The 26,255-nt window shown below is 41.0% G+C and overlaps 1 protein-coding gene across 15 annotated transcripts; it reads right to left on the bottom strand.

The window, feature by feature from the left end:
• Window positions 1-942: 942 nt before the first annotated feature.
• SELE (selectin E) lies at window positions 943-26,190 on the bottom strand. 15 transcript variants are annotated; one of them, XM_072041859.1, is made up of 18 exons: window positions 25,164-26,189; window positions 24,241-24,398; window positions 21,510-21,627; window positions 20,106-20,174; window positions 10,689-10,852; window positions 10,352-10,418; window positions 9,540-9,926; window positions 8,670-8,777; window positions 7,554-7,736; window positions 6,924-7,109; window positions 6,277-6,459; window positions 5,641-5,823; window positions 4,999-5,184; window positions 4,356-4,541; window positions 2,992-3,105; window positions 2,484-2,505; window positions 2,303-2,375; window positions 946-1,951 (listed from the first exon to the last, which is right to left on the bottom strand). In XM_072041859.1, the coding sequence occupies exons 6-17, from the start codon at window positions 10,386-10,388 to the stop codon at window positions 2,318-2,320; spliced, it is 1,833 nt and encodes a 610-aa protein (XP_071897960.1). In that variant the 5' UTR covers window positions 10,389-10,418; window positions 10,689-10,852; window positions 20,106-20,174; window positions 21,510-21,627; window positions 24,241-24,398; window positions 25,164-26,189; the 3' UTR covers window positions 946-1,951; window positions 2,303-2,317. The 15 variants fall into 15 exon arrangements, with proteins under 15 accessions (XP_071897969.1, XP_071897970.1, XP_071897968.1 ...); XM_072041857.1 differs by having other exon boundaries at window positions 24,241-24,378; XM_072041863.1 differs by lacking the exons at window positions 24,241-24,398; window positions 25,164-26,189 and adding exons at window positions 20,745-20,789; window positions 21,957-21,991.
• Window positions 26,191-26,255: the final 65 nt, after the last annotated feature.

Raw genomic sequence — 26,255 nt, 5'->3', positions numbered from 1 at the left:
ATTCAGAGCAGGGCGTTTCGGGCTAATCTCTACGTCCCCTCAGGGAACCTGAAGGATTACTGCTCTACATCTGCTCACACGGTTGGGCCCCACCTTGCCGCCAAGGCGGGGGGGAAGCACTGGCAGCCACTCTGTTTGCTAATCGGTTTGGGATAAACAGCAACGGGCACTATCCCTTGTGGTGCAGCAACTCCTGACCATCTCCCTTGCTGCCTGGCCTGATGGCTTCTCTTGAGCCTTGCCTGGGGCAGGAATACCCCTCATGGTTCCTCAGGAGCTGCTACAGAGAGCCACAGCGCAGCTCCCTCGGCTGTGCCAAGGGCCAGGGAAGGGCAGCTACTACAGCAGTGCCCAGCCATCAGTAGCCCAGGGCAGTCTGGTTACAGCCCAAGCCACAGTGGGGGTGGGGGTGGAGGCCCCTGGATAGCCACCCCAACTCCCCAGAGCTGTGTTTACCAGCTAGCCCATGCTCTGCCAGCCCCCCACTAATGTCCCAGCAGAAAGGCCTGGCAAAGTCCTGCATGGGTTTGTGCTGTTGACTGTACATCAAGGTCACTACTTGCTTTTCTTTCTGCTCTCCTCTCCCTTCTGAGCATCCCTCTCTCCAAGCTCACTGCTGGTCCAAGCACCTGCTCTATGGGATGCATCACTGAGCCCTCCTCTTTCCTTTCAGGACCAGGAATGCTGGTTTCGGGTCTAGCTATGACTGTGCTGGCTCCCAGGTAGTCAGTGCCATCTGCCGGCTACTCTTTCCTTGACTGCTATGAAAACATGGAAAGCTGAATAAGAGAGCAAGCTCCCCAGACTTACTGTTTAACCAGTCCTTCCCCCACACCCTCATATTCGGCTCCTGAAACCACATATCCACAGTGCACATTTAAAAGATGAATGTTTTCAGAAAGGGAGCGTTACATTTAAAATGTTTTATTAAATAATGTTACAAATAGAACAATACATATCAAATCCCAAGTCATACAGATGTTTAATTTATGGTTATAACTTAAACATAACTTATGAATCGTTTAAAGTCCTTTAAGAGCTTTATAAATCATACTTGCAATATATATATACACACATACAAATCTGAGACTTCCATTTTATTTGCAAATTATATGCAGGCATGTAATCTTAGAAACATATCTGACATTTTAAAATGGCCTGTGCCCAGATCAGTGATCAGAGACCTACTCAGGAACAGGTGCTTTAAACATTTACTGTTAACAGCACAGAAATACCCACAGTAAAATTCACTCAAATTAAATATTTAAATATACACCTGTATTACAGTAATCCCATGGGGATGAGATCATTTCAGATCTACTTGCTGCATTCAGAAACTGAAGTACCTATTACAAGCACCAACATTCCTAGTGCTATTAGCAAAAAAGTCCACAAGCTATCTGGGACATGCAGCAGAAACACAAGTAACCGTCCATTTATGTCAGGGACATCATCTTAAACTGATTTCAACAATAAACCAGATCAATGACTTCAAAGCAATTCAACAAATGTTTCTTAATCCCAATTATTTTGTTTCTGCAAGTATATCCCATATGTCTCCAGAGAAGACATCTCCAGCAGTGTAGTAAGTCATGTGAAATAATGCATGTCTTCACCTCACCTAGGTACCTTTGAGCAGAACAGAGGAGAAACCAGCCTCCTCTTTAGGCAGCAGCTTACTATTTGCTCACCATCTGGACAAGAGATGGCAAGCTCCCAGTTATGATAACTACATGACTGAATGCAGACAGTATTTTGCCAGAAGGCCAGAATTTTGCCCTCTGCTTGTTTGTCTTCAATGAAAATACCAGACAGCTTGAGTTCAAAATTTGAGCAATACACAAGGTGAATCATCTTGTCAGCAAGAGGTAAAAACATCTGGACAGCTGCTGATCTGCATGCAGTTTCATTTCCTGAAAACCTGAGACATAAGTAAAGATGGCTTCAATTCCTGCAGAGAGAACAAAATTCCACTATAAATTAGAAAATTGGCATAGATTTGTATTCGCTCTCATGTCAGAGGAATTTTGTATGCAGCAGGCAGCAAAAATGCACAAAAGTGTTCCTAATGTTATATACAGCTAGACAGGCAACTCAGCACAATCATCCTTTAGGAGCTGAATAACCATTTCCAAATAAATTGATCAGCTTCCTTAGGAACTTTTATGCAATACCAAGATGCATATTAGGTACCCCAAAGTGCATATTGCTATTTCTGCAATTGTATAGCAATTAACAGTTCTGATTACTTCTGTGATTAAAAGGAAGAGAACTGGGAAGTGTAGCACTCTTGCATGCTTACCTGAAACACCTGGAGTTAAACCGTCCTGCCAACATGCTGGAAACTGCCTTCAGTAGTAAGGCTCTGACAGCTGCTATAAAAGAGAAATGAAAAGTACTTTAGCGATAGCTGTTACGTATCAAATGGATTTTAGAAAAGTGATTCCAATGTTTTTCATGCTGATTTTTGAGACATAACTTACCTGGAAGGAGTGAATTTCTTTGCTGCAAGAAGAAAGAAAAACATTATCATTTCAAGATGAAAGCCCTCTCATGAAAACTTTTTTAATTAAAAACTTTACTGAATATTTGATAAAGAAACATTGATCTAGCAACAGAAATCTCATAGGCAGTTATTACTGTGTTGTTATTAGCCCAATCTCAAACTCCCGCTCACTTTTCCTGGCAGTAATTACTGATGAATAGCTGTTTCTTTTTCTTCCCCTTTAATTATTTTCTTTAATTATTACTTTTTTTTTTTTTTTTAATACTTTTGGATGTTTAATTGCTCATTGTAAAGCCAAATGTAGCACATATGCAGGCTTATGTAGCAGGCTTATGCAGGCAAATGTAGCACATATACAGGCTTTCTGAAAATAATTTGGTAATTTGTTTAAATGAGCTTTCACTTTTTCAAAAAGCCTTTTGAATCCGGAGGAACCATGCACACACACAAATCAGGAAGGTAAATAAAACAGTCCAATCTCTTACCTTTTTTTCTCAAGCGTCTTGCTAGCCAAAGGAAGAATGCTGCTGTGGTCAACACAGAGGCACTTATGGCTGCTATACCCACATAGACATAGTTGACATCGGGACGTTCAGAAGCTGAAAGAAAAAAGTTTCAGTGAGACCAGGACGCACGTGAGGTCTTTGAAACCCTGTTTCTTCCTTTTCCTTGTGCTCTTCGGAAGAAGCCAGTATTGCTGCTTGTCACTTGCTTGTTCTACCTCTTGCTGAGATAGGGGACATCCTGTGCACAAGATGAAATGCTACATGCCAAAAACTATAATTATCCCACCTGTTGCCAAAGCAATGGCAAGGCAATAGGCTAACTATCCAAGGGTCTGTCTAACCTCCAGCCACAAGCTAAAATTTATGCTCTCATAAAATTTATGCTCTCACATTCTGGTTCCTGCTGTGGTTTTGTCCTCTTTGAAGAGTTCCACTGAAACCAATGAAATTATTCAAGACTCCAAACTATGCCCAAATAAAGTGGAGTTGAACTCTTAGCATGTTAAGCAAAGACATTTCATGCGGACCACGCATGTTCCTACTGAGAACAGGGACAGCTCTTACTGCCTTGGATGGGAAGGCAAGGCTGAGACTTTTGCCCTGTAAAATTACAGCCTTTCACAGAAAAGCTCTGTGAGTTTCTTGGGTGAACCGCTCAGCTGAAGACTGATCACACCAACTTTACAAATCTATACTTTTTCCACTGAGAATCAGACTGAAGAATGTAAAATCCCTACAAAGTTATACTTTTCTAGAAAAGCTCCTTATTTATACGCAAATAGCTCAAGATTGTAAATATTTTATTACAGAACAAACAAAAACATCCAAGTCAGGTTAAGGCTTTTGTTGTTTTTAAGAAATCAAGATTCCCCACCCAGACCTTAAAGGAATTTTCTCCTTTATTTTCAAGGAATATATTCAGAGATTTCATTAAGCTTTTTTCTTTGTGCACTAGAAGTACAAACTCACTGGTTGCTGTTACCTTCTCTACCCTTACATATCTCCTTCACTTGACTAGAAACCCAGTATATTTGTCAACCCAGTAATTCTTAACGTTGCATTTTGGGAATGGCTCTGACCACTGTCCTTCTGCCATGCACACAGTGCTGGAGGGGCCCTCCAGAACACAGCCCTCCTGGCAGTCGAAATCACAACAGGAGCGATAGACAAGATCTCAAGGGACATGGTCACAGGTCATAAAACCTTCTGGCCAGGTTACAGCCTCACACCTCACAGCTGTAACATAAGGATCCCAAGAGCAGTCGGCACAGATGTCTAAGGAATTCATCACACTAATGCTGATAGCCCCAAGTGCTTGGGTGGGCAGGGATAAGGAAAGGTACCTTTACAGGATGGCTGTTCCTTTGTCCAATTCCCAGAAGATTCACACTGCAGTGTGTCTTGTCCTTTCAGGACAAATCCTTCCTCACAAGTGAATGTGCAGTTGGTACCCCAGGTGACATTCGCAGAGGGATCAGAGCAGTTCACAGAGCCATTAGCAATGGGTGTTAAGGCAGGGCAGGTCACAGCTGAAAGCATAAGAACTCTGTTACCTCTAACCTCTACTGAGGCCATGATACACCTAACCTTACACACCCTACCCAGGCTGAAGACTGACTGAATTTAACCGGGACCCTCAGGGAATAGGATTTCAGCATGATGCATATTGACAAGAAAATATTTGTCAACCCAGTAATTCTTAACTTTGAATTTTGGGAATGGCTCTGACCACTTTCCTTCTGCCATGCACTGGAGGGGCAATCTAGAACACATCCCTCCTGGCAGTGGAAATCATAACAGGAGCAATAGACAAGATCTCAAGGGAAATGGTAACAGGTTCTTAAACCTTCTGGCCAGGTTACAGCCTCACACCTCACAGCTGTAACATAAGGATCCCAAGAGCAATCGGCACAGATGTCTAAGGAATTCATCACACTAATGCTGATAGCCCCAAGTGCTTGGGTGTCCAGGGATAAGGAAAGGTACCTTTACAGGATGGCTGCTCCTCTGTCCAATTCCCAGAAGATTCACAATGCAGTGTGTCTGGTCCTTTCAGGACAAATCCTTCCTCACAAGTGAACGTGCAGTTGTTACCCCAGGTGACATTCGCAGAGGGATGGGAGCAGGTCACAGAGCCATTAGCGATGGGTGTTAAGGCAGGGCAGGTCACAGCTGAAAGCATAAGAACTCCATTACCTCTAACCTCTACTGAGGCTATGACACTAATTTGCACACCCAACCAGGCCGAAGACTGACTGAATTTAACCTGGACCCTCAGGGAATAGGATTTCAGCGTGTTCCACATTGACGAAGAAATATTTCCCAACCCAGGAATTCTTAACTTTGAATTTTGGGAATGGCTCTGACCATTGTCCTTCTGCCATGCACACAGTGCTGGAGGGGCCCTCCAGAACACAGCCCTCCTGGCAGTCGAAATCACAACAGAAGAAGCAGACAAAATCTCAAGGGACATGGTCACAGGTCATAAAACCTGGCCAGGTTACAGCCTCACACCTCACAGCTGTAACATAAGGATCCCAAGAGCAGTCAGCATGGATATCTAAGGAATTCAACAGGCTAATGCTGATAGCCCCAAGTGCTCGGGTGGGCAGGGATAAGGAAAGGTACCTTTACAGGATGGCTGTTCCTTTGTCCAATTCCCAGAAGATTCACACTGCAGTGTGTCTGGTCCTTCCAGGACAAATCCTTCCTCACAAGTGAACGTGCAGTTGGTACCCCAGATGACATTCACAGAGGGATCGGAGCAGTTCACAGAGCCATGAGCAATGGATGGAGCAGGGCAGGTCACAGCTGAAAGCATAAGAACTCCATTACCTCTAACCTCTATTGAGGCCATGACACTACCTTGCACACCCAACCGGGGCTGGAGACTGACTGAATTTAACCAGGACCCTCAGGGAATAGGATTTCAGTGTGTTGCACATTGACGAAGAAATACTTCCTAACCCAGGAATTCTTAACTTTGCATTTTGGGAATGGCTCTGACCACTGTCCTTCTGCCATGCACTGGAGGGGCCCTCCAGAACACAGCCCTCCTGGCAGTCGAAATCAAAACAGGAGAAATAGACAAGATCTCAAGGGACATGGTCACAAGTCATAAAACCTTCTGGCCAGGTTACAGCCTCACACCTCACAGCTGTAACATAAGGATCCCAAGAGCAGTCGGCACAGATGTCTAAGGAATTCATCACACTAATGCTGATAGCCCCAAGTGCTTGGGTGTCCAGGGATAAGGAAAGGTACCTTCACAGGATGGCTGCTCCTCTGACCAATTCCCAGAAGATCCACACTGCAGTGTGTCTTGTCCTTCCAGGACAAATCCTTCCTCACAAGTGAATGTGCAGTTGGTACCCCAGGTGACATTCACAGAGGGATCAGAGCAGTTCACAGAGCCATGAGCAATGGATGGAGCAGGGCAGGTCACAGCTGAAAGCATAAGAACTCTGTTACCTCTAACCTCTACTGAGGCCATGATACACCTAACCTTACACACCCTACCCAGGCTGAAGACTGACTGAATTTAACCAGGACCCTCAGGGAATAGGATTTCAGCGTGTTCCACATTGACGAAGAAATATTTCCTAACCCAGGAATTCTTAACTTTGCATTTTGGGAATGGCTCTGACCACTGTCCTTCTGCCATGCACACAGTGCTGGAGGGGCCCTCTAGAACACAGCCCTCCTGGCAGTGGAAATCATAACAGAAGAAATAGACAAGATCTCAAGGGACATGGTCACAGGAAAATAAAGCTTCTGGCCAGGTTACAGCCTCACACCTCACAGCTGTAACATAAGGATCCCAAGAGCAGTCGGCACAGATATCTAAGGAATTCAACAGGCTAATGCTGATAGCCTCAAGTGCTTGGGTGGGCAGGGATAAGAAAAGGTACCTTCACAGGATGGCTGCTCCTCTGTCCAATTCCCAGAAGATCCACATTGCAGTGTGTCTTGTCCTTTCAGGATAAATCCTTCCTCACAAGTGAACGTGCAGTTGGTACCCCAGGTGACATTCACAGAGGGATTGGAGCAGGTCACAGAGCCATTAGCAATGGGTGTTAAGGCAGAGCAGGTCACAGCTGAAAGCATAAGAACTCTGTTACCTCTAACCTCTACTGAAGCCATGATACACCTAACCTTGCACACCCAACCGGGGCTGGAGACTGACTGAATTTAACCGGGACCCTCAGGGAATAGGATTTCAGTGTGTTGCACATTGACGAAGAAATATTTCCCAACCCAGGAATTCTTAACTCTGCATTTTGGGAATGGCTCTGACCACTTTCCTTCTGCCATGCACTGGAGGGGCCCGCCAGAACACAGCCCTCCTGGCAGCAGAAATCATAACAGGAGCAATAGACAAGATCTCAAGGGAAATGGTAACAGGTTCTTAAACCTTCTGGCCAGGTTACAGCCTCACACCTCACAGCTGTAACATACAGATCCCAAGAGCAGTCAGCACAGATGTCTAAGGAATTCAGCATGCCCCAAGTGCTTGGGTGTCCAGGGATAAGGAAAGGTACCTTCACAGGATGGCTGCTCCTTTGTCCAATTCCCAGAAGATTCACACTGCAGTGTGTCTGGTCCTTCCAGGACAAATCCTTCCTCACAAGTGAACGTGCAGTTGTTACCCCAGGTGACATTCGCAGAGGGATCGGAGCAGGCCACAGAGCCATTAGCAATGGATGGAGCAGGGCAGGTCACAGCTGAAAGCATAAAAGACAGCACAGACATTACTCTGGGACATACTGAAGTGTTTTTACTTTCCTGAAGCTTAGCAACATATCCATTTCAGAGAAGCAGCTTTAGAAAGGAGACTTACTATCCTGCCATTTCAGAAAGCAGATAGGAGTGGAAAGATCTCAAAATGGAAGACTGACTGTTTTAAGACAAGGTTGTAAATTCATCTGCAGCTCATGACACCAGCTAGTTACTATCAAAAGTTTTCCCAGTTTGACTGCTGCTTGGTGATGTATGATGCTTTTACTTGCTTCTAACAATAGCTTATTGTATGCCGAACACCTCAAAAAATAACTAGTCAGGAGTACTTGGCCTGATGTGAACAGTCAGACAAGATCTTCATTTTCTGTTCTCCACTTAAAGACAGAAAAGGTTTTCCTTACTTTGTAGTCTAAACCAGGATAGGGACTTTGGCCATTTTATCTCTTTAGGATGAGGGAGACCTGTGCGCTGCAATACAATAGCATCTTCACCAGAGAATTAAAGTAATGGGCCAGAATCTCAGTTTGTATCCACTATGAGCCATGTATATGTATCCACACAGCTATGTATAATGTGGAAATCCCATCTATCACAGTGTTATAATGTCACTTTTTCATGATGGAAGAGGGGCAGACCACTCCCCATAAAAATTACAGTATACTGGTTCCAATTTAGTCAGCTCATAGCCTTCTTCACACCGAACTGTGCACGGCAAGTTATAGGCAGAGCTCTCCAATGAATGGTTGCACTTAAGATTCCTATGATCAAATTTCGGTACCTCATCACAAGTCTTAACTTCAAAGAAGCACAAGGTACAGTCACTCTCTTTGGCTAACGAGGCAAATAAAGCCAGACAAACTGAGCACTAGTGAGCATGACCATCTCCCCAACTGGAAAGAAGGATGAAACAACCTTACCAAGTTCACAATTCCTCCCATAGAATCCAGGGTTACATTCGCAGGTGTAATTGTTAAAACCCTCATTGCATTGCCCATTGCCACTGCAGGTAGACCCATTGCAAGAAGCTAAAAAAAAAAAAAAAAAAAAAGAGACAATCAAATAGAGTCAGCAATGGCCACTACTGAAACTTGGCTGGTGCTTCATTTATCTTTCTGGCACTAAACAAGCACTTTGTACAGCAAAAGAAAATCAGGGAATTTTGCTATATAAGGCTATCCCATCATTTCACAGAATCATTTCAGAAATCAATAGCTTTGACAAACTAGCTCACAGGGAAAGAATTCCACCAGCTGGAAACTCCATGACCACTTGTTCTCAGTTATTAGCAATAATTAAAATGTAAAAGGAACAATATACTATGGGGTAGGCAGAAATCCTCAGAGACATTCTTCATTAACTCACCACAGCTTTGATTTGGCAGATATTTCACTTGGCTATTTTTGTGATAGATTTATTTTTTTGACCTCTCTCTACACAAATCTAAACCAGTGTTCTGTAGTTAGCAGAGACAGATGCCTCCAAAAGGACAATTCTCATCTAGCTCAGTCACCTACTTCAGAGTAGGATCACCCATCTTCTGGAAGAGACTGTTTCTCTCCACTGATTATGGAGAGGGTCTAATAACTCCCTTAGAAAAGATGTATGATATTCTGGGAGCTAGAAGGTAGGTGAGATCAATCCAGCTCTTAGAATAAGGTCAACCTCAGCTCTGTAAGGATAAATGTACTGGTGTTTACAGGGTTAGGTAGTTAGTATGTAAGGCCAGGTTAAACAATACTATCTCATCTCCACAAGGGCTCACTGAAAAGGACTTTCTGATACCATACCTCTATAGCACAAGGCGACCTTTTTATTGTCACACTTCTCATCATTCCATTTGCCATCATCCTTCCCTCTTTTGACGTAGATTTCAACACAGTCCTCGTTCTTTTCCTTGCCATTTGGCTCGCCTGTAGCCCAGTTTTCATCTTCCTGTTTCAGTGTTTCGTTTGTTGCTACCCAGGTCCACTTATCATTAATTTTTCTGATTCCAATCCAGTAGTAACCTGGATTGTGGGGTAAGGTTTCATTGAGGTAGCCATTTATGCTCTTATTTTGAATGGCAACCAACTTAGCGTTATGGTTGTGGCACCACTTCTCTGCATCATCATAGGTCTTGTTTGTATTTGAATAAATGTATATCCAACAATTCACCCCCTCCAGTATTGTAAGCCCTGGAACAAAAAGATGGCAAAAAGTTGCTATCAGACTTTTTCCCCTCCTTCTCTAGAATAGGATCCATAAGTTTTGCACATTTGTCAATATCTGAAACAGCATAAAGTTAGCAGCAATTATTTTAAAAATAATTAATCAGCAGGCTTCAAAACAGGTTATGTCACCATCAAGCACAGCAACTTCAGCCTGTGAAACTATGTCTGATCACACAAAGCTCTGCAGACTTCACAGTAAATCATAGGAGCCGATTACATCTTTGACAGGTAAGCAGGGCAACATCCCATTGCAGCTACTGCTTTCTATGGGAATCCAGTCTCAAGCTAATTAGGTCACATTCAAAAAAAAAATCTGCTTAATTCTGAGCTTAAACCCAAGCACACTGACATTACCATCCATCTAGTTCTCTGCAGACATACACACTTACCATAAGCAAGAAGAGACAGGAACCACAAGCAAGTCATGTTTCTGAGTTTTGTCTTTTATGCAGATGGCTGGGAAAGATCAAAGGAACACATTTGTATAGAGCATACGCTGCTTTTTTACAATTCAGTATAAAATATCATTCACTTAATCTCTTCTACATTTAAACGATCTTTCTAAAGAATTAAATAAGACTGCAGTTCTTGGGAGATTAATCACCTAAAACAGTTCTTAACGTCAAGATAGTTTTAAAATAGTTTTTTAAAAACTAACAGAATTTTACCTATCCAGTCTTCCTCTAGCTGAGCAATGAAATATAATAAAAGTCCATTTATACTCACAGGTGTAGCTGTATTGGTCAGGTGCTATAGAAGTCTTCTATTATTTAGCAGGGACTGCTGGATAGTAGTTAAACTGCTGAATATGGACTTGAAGATTCAACTCAAAGCATCCAGACTGTGCCCTTGCCTTTACTACTGCCTTTTATTCTCTCAGCCAGCCTGTCCTTCATAGTACGGGAAATCCCGCATGGAAAAAAAAATTCTTGGAAAACCCCAGGATCACACCCTTACAAACTAAGCTTGATGTTTCCCCTTGCCAATCAACCCTCCCACAAAGACTTGCTGTGCTGACAAGCTGCCAAGTGCTGGATTACAGTTTTACTGACAGAAACACACAATTCCAGGATATCAGGAAAGAGCAAGAAGAGTTTGCCGCGTGAGTAAGCAGATTCCAGCTTTTCTCCTAGAAAGTTTTACACCCAAGAGGCACCAGCTCTTTGGGCATCTCAGTAAGAAAGGCACTGAAATCAAAAGCTGGTTAACTAGTTTGAGTAAAAGCTGAAAATTGCAGCACTGGGCAAGCCCTTCCTTCTGGATCACAGCATGCTGTGCAAAGTTCCCATCTGTGGTGGAGTTCACCAGCTCCAGATTTATTAGTGGCCATACAGGGTCTTGTTCACAATATAAATTCAACTGCTGATAACTGTCAAGCACGCAGGCTTTGCTTTGACCTAATTATCTAATTATATGCATGTAGGGTATCTATAGGCTATCTTCTAGGGTAGGCATATAGGGTATCTATAAGAAGCACATCAACTTCAGCAGATCTTGTCCTCAAAACCAGGACAAGGCGTAGCACATTCTCTTTAAATTCAGCACAAGTGCCCTAAAAATGGAAATATATCAACCTATTTCTAAGTGAGTTATGTTAAGATATGCCTTTCAATACCAGCTGACATCTACCAGCACTCTATTCTACCTGGAGCTGGCAACGGTAAATATTACAGCAGAAGAGGTAGGTCAGGTAAAGGCATAAAGCAGTTTCAAGAGCTGGCTTTTCCTTTTGTTGAAAAAAATAAAATGTTTGTGAACACCCATAGCTTGATAAATCTCTGCCCATTCAGAGAAGGCAAAGAGAACAGAGTAAGCAGTATAAAATAGCACCAGTTCATATCAAAATACGAGTTTCCTAGAACTTGCAATGAAGTCCTTGAAAGCATGTCAAAATCAGCTACCGATTAGAGTGAGAATTAAAAAGAGCATGCTGAATATTTGCAGGGAGAGGCAGGTGTGAACTAGGAAAGCTAGAACCAGACGTGCTGTCAAGAAACTCTGAAAAGTTGCGGTTAACTCCTGCTATTCTACAGCCACGTTCTGTGACCTCAGGCCTTGGCCAACTTCTTATAACCACCAGACTTCCAGAGACTTACAGTTAGCATCAGGTCAGAACTGATTTCTTTAGCCTCAGCTGCTCATCTGGAAATTGGGAATGAAAACACTTCTTGTCTGCCAACCTGTCTGTCAGTGTTCTTCAGACTGTAAACTCTAACAGACTGGTACTTTTAAAGCATCTGTACAGTATATCACACAGCAGGGCAAAATTCCATGGGGTTTGTATTATTATTATTACTATAATAGTGTTAGGATAAGTTTTGATAGAACAGCTATTTTCTTCTCCTAAAATATTAATCAGGTTTTATAGATGTAGACACAGAAGAATTATAGACAATTCCAGAGAAGTTCCTATCCCCTCCAGAGCCAGAAGAGGGAAAAATAATTCACCTCTTTCTGGAGATTCACTTTTTCAAACTGGGTTACAAGCTTCCTACTGGTAAATGCTCAACCTTCTCATGGCAGAGGCTCTGAAGTTGAGTTGAAGAAACTGCATCAGAATCGCTTTACCAGTGGAATCTCCAGAGGAAGGAAGAGAGGGTTTCACAGTTTACAATAGTCTTCCTTCACAAGGACTGTCTGGGACTGAGTGTCTGCAGCAGATAAGGACAAAAAAAAAAAAAAAAAAACAAGAATGCAAGCCTAAAAGCAATATGCCTGTAAGAACTCCAGCCTAAAAAAAGACTGCCTCTTTTTGTTGGCAGCGTTTCACTGTTCATCACTGACTAGGGGCTCTTTTTGGTTTTTCCCAGGGAATTCTGCCACCCACTGATTATATTTTTAATCTCCTTTTAATGTAATGGAAGAAAAATACAAACAAAATTTTCAGAAAAAAACAAACAAAAAAACACATGAAAAGCATTTAAAGGCACACAACTCAGAAGTCTAAGTCTCATTAAATTTAAAGGTACTTAAAAATTTCAACTCCATTGTTGCTCGGGAAGACTGGGATTCCTGTGAGCCAAAGATCATATTGAAACCTAAGATACACAGGTGTTTCAGGAAAAATGTACCTCTGACACAGTTGTCTAGTTTAAACTGCAGGTATTCAAGCTAGAAATGCCATCCAGCCTGCCTCTTAATTGGTTTCTATATTACAGATTTATTTTCTTTTCATCATTTTTTCACGCTTGCATTTTTTCTTCCTTTGGCAACTGATTCGAGAACACAATAAAGAACTTCATTTCTTGTACTGCACTGAGCTGGCTGCAGTTGTTTGCTCCCAACTCGTCCTAAAAAAATGCTCAACACTTCTTGTTCTTATACACACCAGACCTTCATTCCCACAAGTGAAAGCCTAGCTTCCTCAAAGTGAAGGGGAATACTCCAGATCACCTCTTTTCTGTTACAGAAAGAAGTGTCTATCAAGGATTATCTAATGACAGCTGATTTTCTAGTAGGAAAGCTTAGCTGATAACCCAGAATGGGACAAAAAGGCAAGGAAAGGCTATATACACATATTAGGAATAAGAGTAACTAACACCATTCGGGTCTGCTATTTAAAGAGAGCCATTGACAGAGAACACACCAAATTTAATTTCTTTCTGTACAGAGAAAGGTTAGCAGATCCTCACTACAATAGTGTTGTGCACTGGGAAAAGAGAACAGGTCAGAGTATGGCAAGACTGCAGTGAAGGCTACATTTGTTGTGTACAATCAAATTAGTGTTCAAGGATCCAACAAAATTTTCTCCAAACCCTCAGTAATTACCTTAGAGCACGTGGAAAGGTGTCAGATGGCTGGTGAAAAGCAAGTATTGCCTCTCTACACCTAGAAGTTAATTACAAGTCTGGTTCTCCACACAAGCACCTAGAAAGATACTAGAACTTCACTGGAGAAATATTAAAGAAACCTGAAAAATCAGCAAAAGGATACTAAGATCTGCCAATAATAAATCAATCATATCAATTTTCTTGACAGCTACCTAGTTTTGTTTGTAGTTGAAAGCTACAAAACAAAAACAAGCAGTGAGCTATATATTGCTGTAATCAAAACACTTCATACTGTCCCAAGAGGCATTCTTACAAGTGACACAGGGCTAGCTGAAATTATCATAAAATGCGCATGCAAGGCATTTAACCACTACTTGAAGGGCAGTTTTTCAAAGACCACTGTCAGTCTCAGGACTGTACAAACGAGCCGTGCAAGGGCTTATGCTGAACTTAACATGACCTAATGCGCACTGGATTGCAAAATATCATCTGAAATACTCAAATTTTGCAGACATTGAGCTTTGAGGAACTGCAAGGGTTCCAAAGGACTAGTGTAGGCTTCAGGATGATTTGATAAATTAGAGACGTGATCTGAATAAACTGATGAAACTCAATAGAAAAAAAACAAAACACTATTTTCAAAAACCAACAAAAAATAGCAGCAAACTCTGAAATCACTGGCTAGACAGGAACATTGTAGAAAAAGAACTAGTGTTATAACAGCTCACAACATAAAACAAACTTAACAATTTGTTGTCATTTTTAAAAACAGGAAACGCTGTTCTGGTATGTAACAAGAAGAATGTTTTAAGGCAAATATTGCAATTACTCCATCCAATCTGCCATTGCCAAATCTTAACTGGGGTATTGCACCTGATCTTCTAAACTGCAGTTTTAAGAAGGTACAGGCAGATAACATACAATCAAATCCTGAGCAAGACAGATGATACATTTATGACATGAGCTAAGTTTTATTTATTCTCATATAGAAGAGAATTGATGAGCATCTCATACACTCCTGATACCCTGCATTATATTCAAACAAAAAAGTTTTAAAATTAATTTACTGATTTTATTTCTTACACACATCCTCATTTTGCTTGCTTCCCTGACAACACATGCATATGCTTGCTCATTTGAATTGCGAGCATACTGCAAGTGATCTAATCTTCTGAATGCATTGCAGTTCCAGTCATACATGTTCAGAAACTATCACCTACCTGTAAAAACTGAAGAGAGTTAACCATTATAACATCTCCAGCCAAAAAAAAAAAAAAAAAGAAGAATAGATTAAAAGTCTACATGATCTTCTACTACCTACAAGGTATTTTAGAGTGCTTAGGAGGAATGCAATGAACATTTCTTTATGTCCACTTGGTATATAACAAGTGGTGGTTGGATTGATTTGCGGTGATAAAGTTTTAAAGAAAATCTTTCTAAATGCCAAGGCCATGCAGTGCTAGAGCAGTTCTTTGTAGAGTCTAGCTTTCCTTTGGAAAAGTCTTGGTTTGAGAAAACTTTGTGTCTTTATCAATAGCTTATGGAAATGGGAGACAATGAGAAATTTTAAGTGATTGAAATTCTTAATTGAACTTGCTAGAATAACAAAAATAAGACAAATACAGGATATGGTAAGTTGTTAGATAACATGAGTGTGTACCTGTATGTATATACATATAGAAAGAGACAGATGTTTGCCATGTTTTGTTTAAAGAATGGCTCTATAACTATATTAAAAGATTACACCTGCATTTACACATTTCTAAGTCACTATTTCTTTTAAAAAATCAGTGAAGCTTTTATACCAGACAAAAATAATTAAACACCTCTGTGAGTAACCCAGTTCCATCTCTCTAAAGTAGGCATATTTGTTATTCAACTATGAAAAAATCTGATAAGTATTTATTTCAAAATAGTTCGTAAAGCAGATATTTCTCCTGTGGCAAAGAGCTGTAAAACCTGAAATTTTGAAGTCACAGACAAAACTCCAATTTTACCCACAGCAATATTCTGTAGAAGAGGAAGAATAAGAGCCGTAGCCAGCCTTGAAGGGAAAAGGAGTTCTGGAGCCAGTACTGAAGGTGCTTCCTGTTTGGACAGGAGCTTGAAACACTAATTCTTTAAAAATTCAGAGACAAAGGATATAATACACAAGTTTTCCCTGAGGTCTTGATGGGAAAAGATAATTTCCAAAGACATACTCATCCCTCAGCCTCTGTCTCATTAAGTGTGAATAAGGCAGGTAATACAACTGCTACAAAAGCTGGAATTTCTCAGGCTTCCTAAGACAGTCTCCACTCTGTCTGGAGCAAAACCCCAGGAGACAGAAAATCTTATCTCCACTTCTCATTTCAGGAACTCTCCAATGTGACTCACATGCTCAATTTCCTCTAGATAGGCCAAAATTCACATTCAGTAATCTAACTTGAGTCCAGGGATCACTTGCACTGGCAAAGTGTGATTCAGAGCATTGAACATGAAAATACAGTGAAAATGAACAGTGAAAATACACAAAGGAACAGAGGAAAGTTTGGTGAGTGGCAGCGCCTCCTCACACCTTGAATTAAGATCAAAGTGGGGCTAGGTTTAACTTCTAGAGCTTGATTGCCTGCAGTTGCAGATGGAGCTGACACCGCGGCAAGCCTGATTATTTCTAGTGCTCTACTGCTGGATTCCATGGCAGTGGCTCGGAGCCTCACCACCCTCCAAGCACATGGAAGAAAGAAAAACTGTATGATCCACACATAAACATTCATTTTACTGCCCAGGTCCATTTCACACTCCCATAGTCTCAACAGAGCCTTTAATATCCAAGTCTGAAGTAAAAACAAACAAACAAACAAACATTTTTCTCAAAGAAAACAAGGACAGCTCCCCACTCCCCGACCCTTGGTGCACATTATTTCTTTTTTTCTTTCTTTTCTTCATCAATAGGCATTTACTCATCCTTTATAATCACGTATGATTACAATTGATAGAGTCTGGTTCTTTATAATCAGAAAAGATTACTTTCATAATAGGTGTTGGAACAACAGAAAGTGAAAGGATTGTTATTTATCACCCCTAAAACAATACTGGACCTGAAAGCAACATTACTTGAAGTGGTTAAGAGTTCAGTTTATTTGTGCTTCTTCTAAGTGACAAAATCCATGTTAGACCTACTGCATAAACTACAGAAAATAAGATACTCTACCATCAGAACAGAATGAAAGGTTCACGTTCATACCTACCTAAAAATAAGTTAAGAGTCCAGTTGTTCTATACTCTATAGATTCAAAGACTAAGGTATATCTAAAAGTTAAGTTAAAGGAGCTCCATTCTGCCTCCATTAACAAAAATGAGAGCAAATACACTTGCTTAGATGCTTAAAGCAATGGGAAAGGAATCCAGAATAAACTTCACAGAATTCTAATAATTTAATCTCCTATTCAGGTTGCAGAATTACCCAGCAATTATACTAAATAAACTCAAGCCACCAATGCTATAGGCTTGTATCTGTCTTCTAAGATAGGATTTAATTGTCCTCCTCTGAAATAAACAGTTTACATGCACTCTTGAAGGCATTTCCCAGACTTAAAACAAGCAATCAGAATCCGCTCCCATGTATACAAAACTACTTCCTGAACTTGGCACTCATTGAATGCCAGAATTTGGGAAAACAGCTATTCTTTTCCTTACTCCATATGCCAATGTCCCTCCTCTCAAAGGAGAACTATTGCTATAGCTAAACCTGCCCACAGACACGAACATTAGTAAGTCACCACAAGAAATAACCTATTTTTTTTCCAATCAATCCATACCCAGAATCCTGGTACATTCCGTTCATCTTCTCTTCTTCATTCTAATTTTTACCTCTGATCTAGGTAGCCCCTAACACCATGACCAAGGAGGGACATAGTGCTGGAGGTGCTCTTGGGCACCTCCAGCACTAAACCCATCATTCAAAATATTCTCTTCTCTCTGCTCCATAAATCCAAGTATGAGTTTACCTTGAAGAAAATGAGCTGCAGCTGAAATGCTTTTATAGTCAGGTTGTTGTAGGTTATAGAAATGAACTTGGATCAATTAAACAGCTCATTCACACTGATCATCCCTACAGGCCACAAATTAACAGCTGGGATTCTAAGACCATCATCTGCACACTGTGCTTCCATCATGCCCCCAACACATGCTGCAGGGCACGGGCACTAAGGGCAGGGAGGGACAACTGAAGGACAGAAAGCCCCAAAAGACAAATCCAGCAAATTGTTTTCACAGAGCAAGTGAATTCTACAGGTGTTTGTGTGCTGTTTATGACTGTCAGGTACTGTTTATGACTGTTCAAAACGGAAAAAAATTACAATCCTATGACAGGCAGGTGATACTTAAGGGCATTTAGGAGAACTAAGTGAACGATACCTCCTGGTAGGACACTAGACTGTCCAAACAGTAGACATGTTGCATCAGGTCCCCTCTAAAGAATTACCTTCCCAGGTGCGAAGCAGAAGATTGTGTATAAGACCAGGGAAGCAGCAGCTAGGAAAGCTCAGAAAGAATGTGAGGGACTCTTTACAATTGGCAGGTAAGCAAAGAAGGTGATCAGGAGTCTTCTGGATACAAACGGATAAAGCTGGTACAAAACCCAAGTGGATACAAACCACTTTTTTGCAAGTAAACACAGACTGGAAATTAGGAGGGAATTTCTAGCCAGCAGAGCAATGAGGTTAGAGAACAGCCTCCTGTGAGCTGAACAAAAAGCACGAAGGTTTTGGTACAGATGTTGTTTCATTTCTGAAAGGGACTGTAACAAGAGCATTATCCATGAAAGTAAAGTAGGAAGGATTCAGCAGACAGCCCGTATTCTCCTGCATCCTGGAGGTGGCCTTGGATTGGTACTTGGAGTACTGGTACACGAACCAGTACTCTGGCTTCTGAACTGACTACACATACACAGATCCAGAAGATGTTAATACAAAGAGAGAATGTCATTATCCTCCATTTGTTCTGGCTTTTGGTGCCAATCTGGGGAGCTGTTAACCAACAGATGTGAAGAAAACTTTTCATTCAAAGCCTCTTAAAACAACTGGGCCAAGCAGCAAAGCAGACCTGTGGTCCTAAGACATCCACGACACACACAGTGTGCGACAGGATTTCATTTGCATCAGTATCAGGCATTCTTCTGCTCCATGCAAGTGCATGCTCTCACTCCATGATAAAGTATTTGCAAGTACTGCTGAAAGTTACCCTCATTTTATATTCTCTCTCATGTGAGAGTTACATGCAATGGAAATCACCTACTTCAAAATTCTTCTTAATCCTTTCCTGTAATACAACAACAGGCCAAACATATCCTTACATCTTGTGCCCTACTGTCAAAGACCTCAATAAAAGGAAAAATTTATAAAGCTGGAGTCCAAACTGATTGCTTCCCTTTTCCTGATTCTGGTAACCTGGATTTGCCTAATGGCTCAAGAGAAGCCCATGATAAGCTCCTTGGTTTCACTGCAACACAATGTATGCTTAGCACATTTGTATAACACTAATGCTTCTTGTCTAGTCAGTTACCATTCAGAGGCTGAAGACCAAAATAAATGAGACTGTTTTGTCATTAAAATACTCCTGGCTAACAGGGCTGTGTTTGTTTAGGTGTTTTATTTATTTATTTTTTTTCCCTATTTGAATGAAATGCTACATTTGATATTAAAATGTAATTTACTGTCTTGCAGACGTGCAAGTTAACTAGGATAGTCTGGATGCTACTGAAAGCAAGCTAGAAATAACAGGTTTGAGACCTACACAATAAATGGATCCTCTTTTTTTTTTTTTTTTTCTTTTTGGCAGGATAAACCAGTGTCATCTGAACTCCACATTTCTGCAGCCAGGTGGCTTCTGCTACATGAACCAGTTCCATTACAACTGGCTTAGACATCTCCACATACAACTGCAGCACAGCCATCTCTTCCCCATCCCTCACATCAATCCACATCGATAAAGCAAGAAACACTTGTCAATTTTTAATAAGTTTCTCAAAAGTTCCACTCAAAGACAAATCATCTTTGACTACAGATAAGAAAGTCTCATAAGCCTGTATGTATGCTAGTTGCATTCATTTTACCCAACATTTATCCTGTACTTTCTTCAAAATACATTTAAGACACTTTCTTTTGTTGTTTGCTCTTTTGAGCAGGTCTTTAGCGCATTCTTCTGCTGTTAGGTTCAATAGGGGCACATAAATGGATACCTTAATTTTTTTTTTTTTGAGAACTCAAACTGCCATTTAACACACACATGTAACAATCTAGCTAAGGAACATAAAGACTTGAGATAAAGTTGCTGTATTGGATGTGTTAAGCTGGTGAACACACCAGCGCAAAGTTGAGGGCACTGCACCCACCAGTGGTAAATTCCTCCAAGGTTCCTTGAAGACTGCTTGTCCACTTCAGTGGTAGAAGAAAATGTTAAGCTGTGGACAAAAGATTCAGAGAGAGCGCTCAGTAACCATCCATGTTTCCTGAACAAAGCAATTTTCCCTGGGGGCAGCTGGGGAAGAAAAATGATTCTAGAGTTACTATAGAAAGACACAAACATCGCAGCCTTTGTGGCACCACAAAGCCCAGCAGGAGTGCCATTAAGTGTGACAAGAATGTGTTTGTCCTCTGCCATTAGTTTCCATCGTGAAATATTTCACTCAATATGCAGGAACCCAATCCCTCAGCAGGAACACTACCAGTGTCCCTATTGTCTACCTGTTCAGCTTTTACACCATACTCATGAAACACGGTATTTTTTATTTTTCCCCATCTCTGCATGTGCTGGAACATATAACCAACCTTAACCAAGTTCAGATGTACTGGCTGAACCAGTAAATTGGCTTGGATATCCCAGATTCAGTAGGATGACAGCGTGACCACACGTGCTGTCACACTAAGACACAATCAACTACCGCAACATACACCGCAATATTGGCCCAAATCAAACCAGCATGTGAAGAGGTGAATTTTACAGGGGTTTGGAGACAACAGGAAAGACATACACAGGAACAGCCTCACTTTACAGTCATTTGGGTCCAATCCAAGGCCTGCAAACCATAATGGAAAACAAGCCAGCATGTAACCCAGATGAGAAAGAGTGTTGGCAACATTTGCTCTTATGGTCTGGCTAGAGCTGAACACAAAAAAATACCCATTACACTACCTTAATTATTGCCGCACTGGTTTACTGTAATCTAGTTTGAGATGTTTATTATTTTTTTTTCCTCAGAACAATGGTTTTATGACAAGAGAGTAAAGACACATGTCACTTAGCCAAATAAGAACAAAGTCTTCACTTTTCAGAAAACAGTGCCGAACTCTGTGCCACAATTAGTTATGAGCACACCCACCCCAAAAGGAAAGTCCCTCTCTGCAGGAGTCAGGCTGTCTCTGGTTTGAGACCCCTGTTGCCCCATGCCATCCTCTGTTTACTCCTGAGGCCCACAAAGTGACGTATTAAAAATTACCGCCAACAACAGGGGGGTTTTGTCGTTGGCCTGGACGCCAGCAGGAAGCTGCGGTACCCCAGCAGGGCATAGGAAACTACTTTTGGACAAGGAGGGTGCTTTCAGAGACAAAACCATTAACAAGCACATAACAAAGGTCAGTTTTGCCTGTTACTACTCAAACGCACGTCAGGTCAAGGCCAGATGCCCATTCTCTTTGTTAAGAGAGCTTAGCTTTTGGAAGCACGGTGTTAAGTATTTCCATTACCATCCTTGCCCAGTATTTCCATTGCCATCCTTGCCCTTGCTCATCAACTTTACCATTGTTTGTTGCTAGCTCCTTCCATGTATCACAGCTGAAATGGGGCAATCAAGCTTTCCACAGCCAAGACTGTACAGCAGGCTTCTATGCTCAAGGGATCTAAATGTCTTATTCCAGCTAAAAATAGAAAGGTGAGGTTCATTCAAACGAGCAATCTCTGCAAAGCCTTCTAAGGCACTAACTTCAACAGGAAGAAAAATAGAATACTAAATACCATGCTAGAATAGTAGACAAAATAATTAAGAAACAACTTATATGTACAGAAGCTACCAAAACAAGAATAAAGCTTTGAGATTGACTTAAACAAGCCTAAAAAGCTACTAATACCATAGCCTAACAGATGCCTTGCTAGCAGATTGGACTAGCCAGGACAAAACAAGTTTAAGCAGCTACTACATCAGCTCTACAACACTCTCTCTGTCTCCTGATGCTAACGGACACCTCACCCAGTCACAGCTTTTGTCACTTTCCCTGCCTGACTTGAACATGCAGGACAGCTGAGATGGTAGGATTGGGTTCCTATTTATAGCCCTCCCTCACCTCTATACTCTCTAAAGCATAGGTGGTAGTGGCCTGGCTTACTTTACTAGGGCTTTGTTTTTGCTTACAGCTTTGATGGTAGTCTGTACCTAAAAAGATAAATAAAGGTAGTATCTGAAATAGTAAAATGTTAAGATTTATGGTAACTAACAAAACAGGTAAGTAAATAATCTTCCCTGATTAGAAATCAAGCAAATTAAAAGATAACTTCTAACATAAAAATTATATTTATCATATTAAGTAGGGCTATGTTTAGGTGGTATTCTTCCTATATTTTGCTTTTTTATATTATGCTTCAGGCTTATGTAACATGTTGCTGTCATCATATTATGTAGTTAAGCTACATAATATACATCTAGAAGTTCATGTTAATAATGACTTGCTAGCTTTATATATTCATATGTTACTTCAAAGGTGTAGTTATGCTGAAACTTGTTTATAGAAGTAGTCTGAAACTTTTTTTTAAAAGTTGTAGACTTTAAAATGTACATAGTACTGCTGTTCTGAGTAAGGACTATGCCCATGTATCAGCACTGTAAGAAAACGTGTTTTTTTTTTTTCTTGTAGTTAACATAAACCTAACAATCAATAGGCTAATATTGATACTGTACAAGCTGGTCAAAGAAACTCTAACACTCAGTTTAGAATTTCAGAAAGCAGGAATTCTTCTCTTGCAGTGCCAGGCACACAAGGGATCGCCGCACCTAGTGTGCGGGCTGAATTGCTCAACTGCAAAGGTTATATGCAAACAAAGCATACATATTCATTAAATTTCCAAGGAATAATCAATGTATTCATATTTCCCAAGAGTCATTAAAACATGCAAATATCCTTCACACATACGCATTTGTTTCTGCTGATGGTCATCAATCTTCCTCACAGTGTTTGCATGTTGAACCCAATTCTTCCACATGCTCAGGCCATCTTCCTTTCTTATCTTCTTGTTTCAATTTAGGCATGTGTGCTGAGCTTAGCTGGTTATGCATCCGAAGCCTTATGTACAGCACAAGTTCCTCATATCACATTCTGACATGTCCTCCAGGCCCGGGTCCTCTTGCCCTCACTTTGAGGTACAAGTCTGTATTTCTTACATACGGTGGTCAGCAATAGCATTAATCCTAATCCACTTGGAGCTGGAAGGCCAGTATAATACTTTTTAAAAAATTTTGAGCATCCAGGTCATTGCTTAGCTACTGGATCCATTTTCTTGGAAACGTATGCTGCTGCTCACTTATGTTCCCCCATGTGTTGGGGCAGGACACTGAGGGCTACAGACTTCCTTTCATAGGTGAACAGTTCAAAAGTTTTTTCTAAACTAGACAGCCCTAAAATCGGGGCTTCCATCAAGGCTCTTTTAAGCTGACTCGGCCTTTCATTGGTCCACTGAAGGGAGCCCCTTGGTAATTCCAAAAATTCATGCGAAGGTTTCACCATTGGTCTGCAATTAGTAATCCACGTGTGATGCCATCCCACCATTCCCAAGAAACCTCTTAAATCATAAACATTGAGTTTCTGGGAGTTGGCAAGTAGCTTCCTTTCAGTATTTAACTGTCCCTTTAAGATTTCAAAACCCTAAATATTGTACAATTTCTTATGCAATTTGAGCCTTCTCCTTCCACACTGGATACCCACTGAGTCCAAGGAAATTTCATTGTCAGTTCCAGACATTCTTCCCAAGGATTGCCAGCTAGTAGTATATCATCAACATATTGTCTTATTTCCTTTTTGTTGTCTCCATAATTCTAATATTTTTGCTAGCTAATCTCCAAAGATTGTTGGACTATTTTTAAATCCTTGTGGTAATACTGCAAAGTACATTGAGTTTTCCTTCCTATCTCTAGGTTCTCCCATTTGAAGGCAAAAAATTCCTGGCTCTCAGAATCAAGTGGGATGCAGAAAAAGGCATATTTTAAATCTAAAACTGTAAACCATCCTTGTTCTTCAGTAAGAGTAGTTAATAATGTATATGGATTTACTACCACAGGGTGAATATCTTGAACAATTTGATTCATTCCTCTCAGATCCTGGACTAACCTGTAAGATTTCCCATCAACTTTCTTAATGGGTAAAATTGGAGCATTATACTTAAATTCACACCCCCTCAACACCCCATATTCTAAAAATGTCCATATAAAAAGGACTAACCCAATTTTGGCTTCTAATTTTAAGTGATATTGCTGCAAATCTTACCAGTGCTGATCCTGGCTTAAGATCTATCCTTATGGGTTCAGCCCTCTTTGATCTTCCTGGTATGTCTTCTGCCCAAGCAATGGGAATCACTGTGTCCTCAAATTCAACCGGGATTTCTCCTTCCCCTTGTGCAGTCTCCTGTAATAACATCATTGAAGCTTGGACAAATTTAGATTCAGGCATTAATACCTCTACTTCACCATTTTAAAACTTTGTTTCAGCCACTAATTTTTCCAATAAGACTCGACATATTAATGATTTTGGTGCACCTGACAGATACAAAAATTGACGTTACCCATTGCTTTCCAATTTAAAACTTTATGGGTTTAAAGAAGGGCCTTGTTTTCAACTTTCCTGCCACACCAGTAATTCTTATAGTATCATATCCTAATTCATGTTTATTTGTATTTAAAACCAAGTAAGTGGCCCCTGTATCAACTAAACATTCTGTATCAGTTTCATCTTCTTCCAGCTTAATTTCAACCAGAGGTTCTGCTGGGGAAGTTTCCTCTGGTCCCCTTAGCTCTCTAGCTTCTATGGCCATTATAGGAATATTTAATCCCTTGGGCCCATATAGTAATGGATATTCATCTCCAGTGTCCCTCCTTCCTACAATAGACACACTGAGTTCCTCCTATAGGGGGGCCTCAGCAGTCTTTACCATATTCTCTTCCTTGATAACCCCCTCTAAATCTACCTCCAGGTCCTCTTCAAGGATCATAAGTTTCTTCTAGCACAGCAATCAATCTAGCATTCCCTTTCTTTTTCTGTTAAATTACCCAAGCTGGGGACTCTAACCTCTTTTTCTCACACCAAATGGGAACTCTAATCCCAGTCCCTGTCCTAAACCTAAACCTGTGTAGCTTTCGCTGGGTCTTATGGGCAGATACACAAATGTTTCAAAAGAATGCCTTTGTACTTACAAAACAGTGGTCTTTGCTCAGGGCCTCTTTGGTCTGGGGGTCAGTGTCCTCTCCAAGAAACCCTCAGTGCTGGCTGAGGCTCCACAATCCCAGGAACTGTTGAGGCTTAAGAGCTGTGTCCCACCTGGGTTGCCAAAACTGATAGCGTACAAGCTGGTCGAAGAAACTCTCTAACACTGAATTTGGAGTTTTAGAAAGCAGGCGTTCTTCTACTGCAGCGCAAGGCGCACAGGGGATCACTGCACCTAGCGTACGTGCTGAGTTGCTCAAATACAAAGATTATATGCAAACAAAATATACATATTCATTAGATTTCCAGGGAGTAATCAATGTATTCATATTATCTCCCAGAAGTCATTAAAACATGCACATGTCCCTCACACATGCACATTTGTTTCTACTGGTGATCTTTTGGAGTCTTCTTGTGCTCATTGATGGTCTTCCTCACTGTGTTTGCTGGTTGAACCCAGTTCTTGTACAAGCTTGGGCCATTTTGCTTTCTTATCTTGTTGCTTCTTCAACTTAAGCACACGTATTGAGCTTAGCTGGTTACATCTCCAAAGCCATATGCACAGCGTGAGTTCTTCACCTCGTCTTCTAACACATCCTCCAGACCAGGGTCCTCTCACCCTCATTTTGAGATACAAGTCTGTATTTTCTTACAGTTGAAGCTGGCTGAGTAATACAAAGTTTTTAAACTTCCTTCTATCTAACTAAACATAGCAAAGGTTAGACCTATCTGCTCATAAAACATTTTAAATTTTGCTCCATTGATGGGGGGAAGGAAAAAACATATGTCCTTTTGGTTTGGTATCTGATCTAATTTATTCCAGATACTTGTGACTTTACAGTGAAGCCGTGTGCTTACTTAACTCAGGTGGCACACGTTAAAATGAGATGAACAGCAGGTAGGCTTGTCTTTTATCTAATGTGTGAACAGCAGCCTACAGAAGCTTGCAGTTCTCTTCTTTTTACCTCTGTTTTTCTGCAGAGGTGAACAAATCTCTGGCAGGTAGAAGGAAAATGGCGGCGTCCCACAGCCTGCCTGGAAGGGGAGCTTTTCCCCGGAGCTTTAAAACCCTTTAGGGTGCC

Source organism: Anas platyrhynchos, chromosome 8 (genome assembly GCF_047663525.1).
Source record: "Anas platyrhynchos isolate ZD024472 breed Pekin duck chromosome 8, IASCAAS_PekinDuck_T2T, whole genome shotgun sequence".
NCBI lineage: Eukaryota > Metazoa > Chordata > Aves > Anseriformes > Anatidae > Anas > Anas platyrhynchos.
Note: the sequence above shows the minus strand (reverse complement) of the source record. Positions and strands in the feature narration are given on the sequence as shown.

Bases quoted from the DNA above. Each gene is read 5' to 3' on its own strand.
- SELE (XM_072041865.1), bottom strand. From the start codon at position 10,388: ATGACTTGCTTGTGGTTCCTGTCTCTTCTTGCTTATG. The intron at 3,106-4,355 runs GTACCTTTCCTT...TTTTTCTTTCAG, and splicing joins GGAACAGCCATCCTGTAAAG to CTTCTGAACGTCCCGATGTC. The intron at 2,376-2,483 runs GTAAGTTATGTC...TCTCTTTTATAG, and splicing joins AAGAAATTCACTCCTTCCAG to CAGCTGTCAGAGCCTTACTA.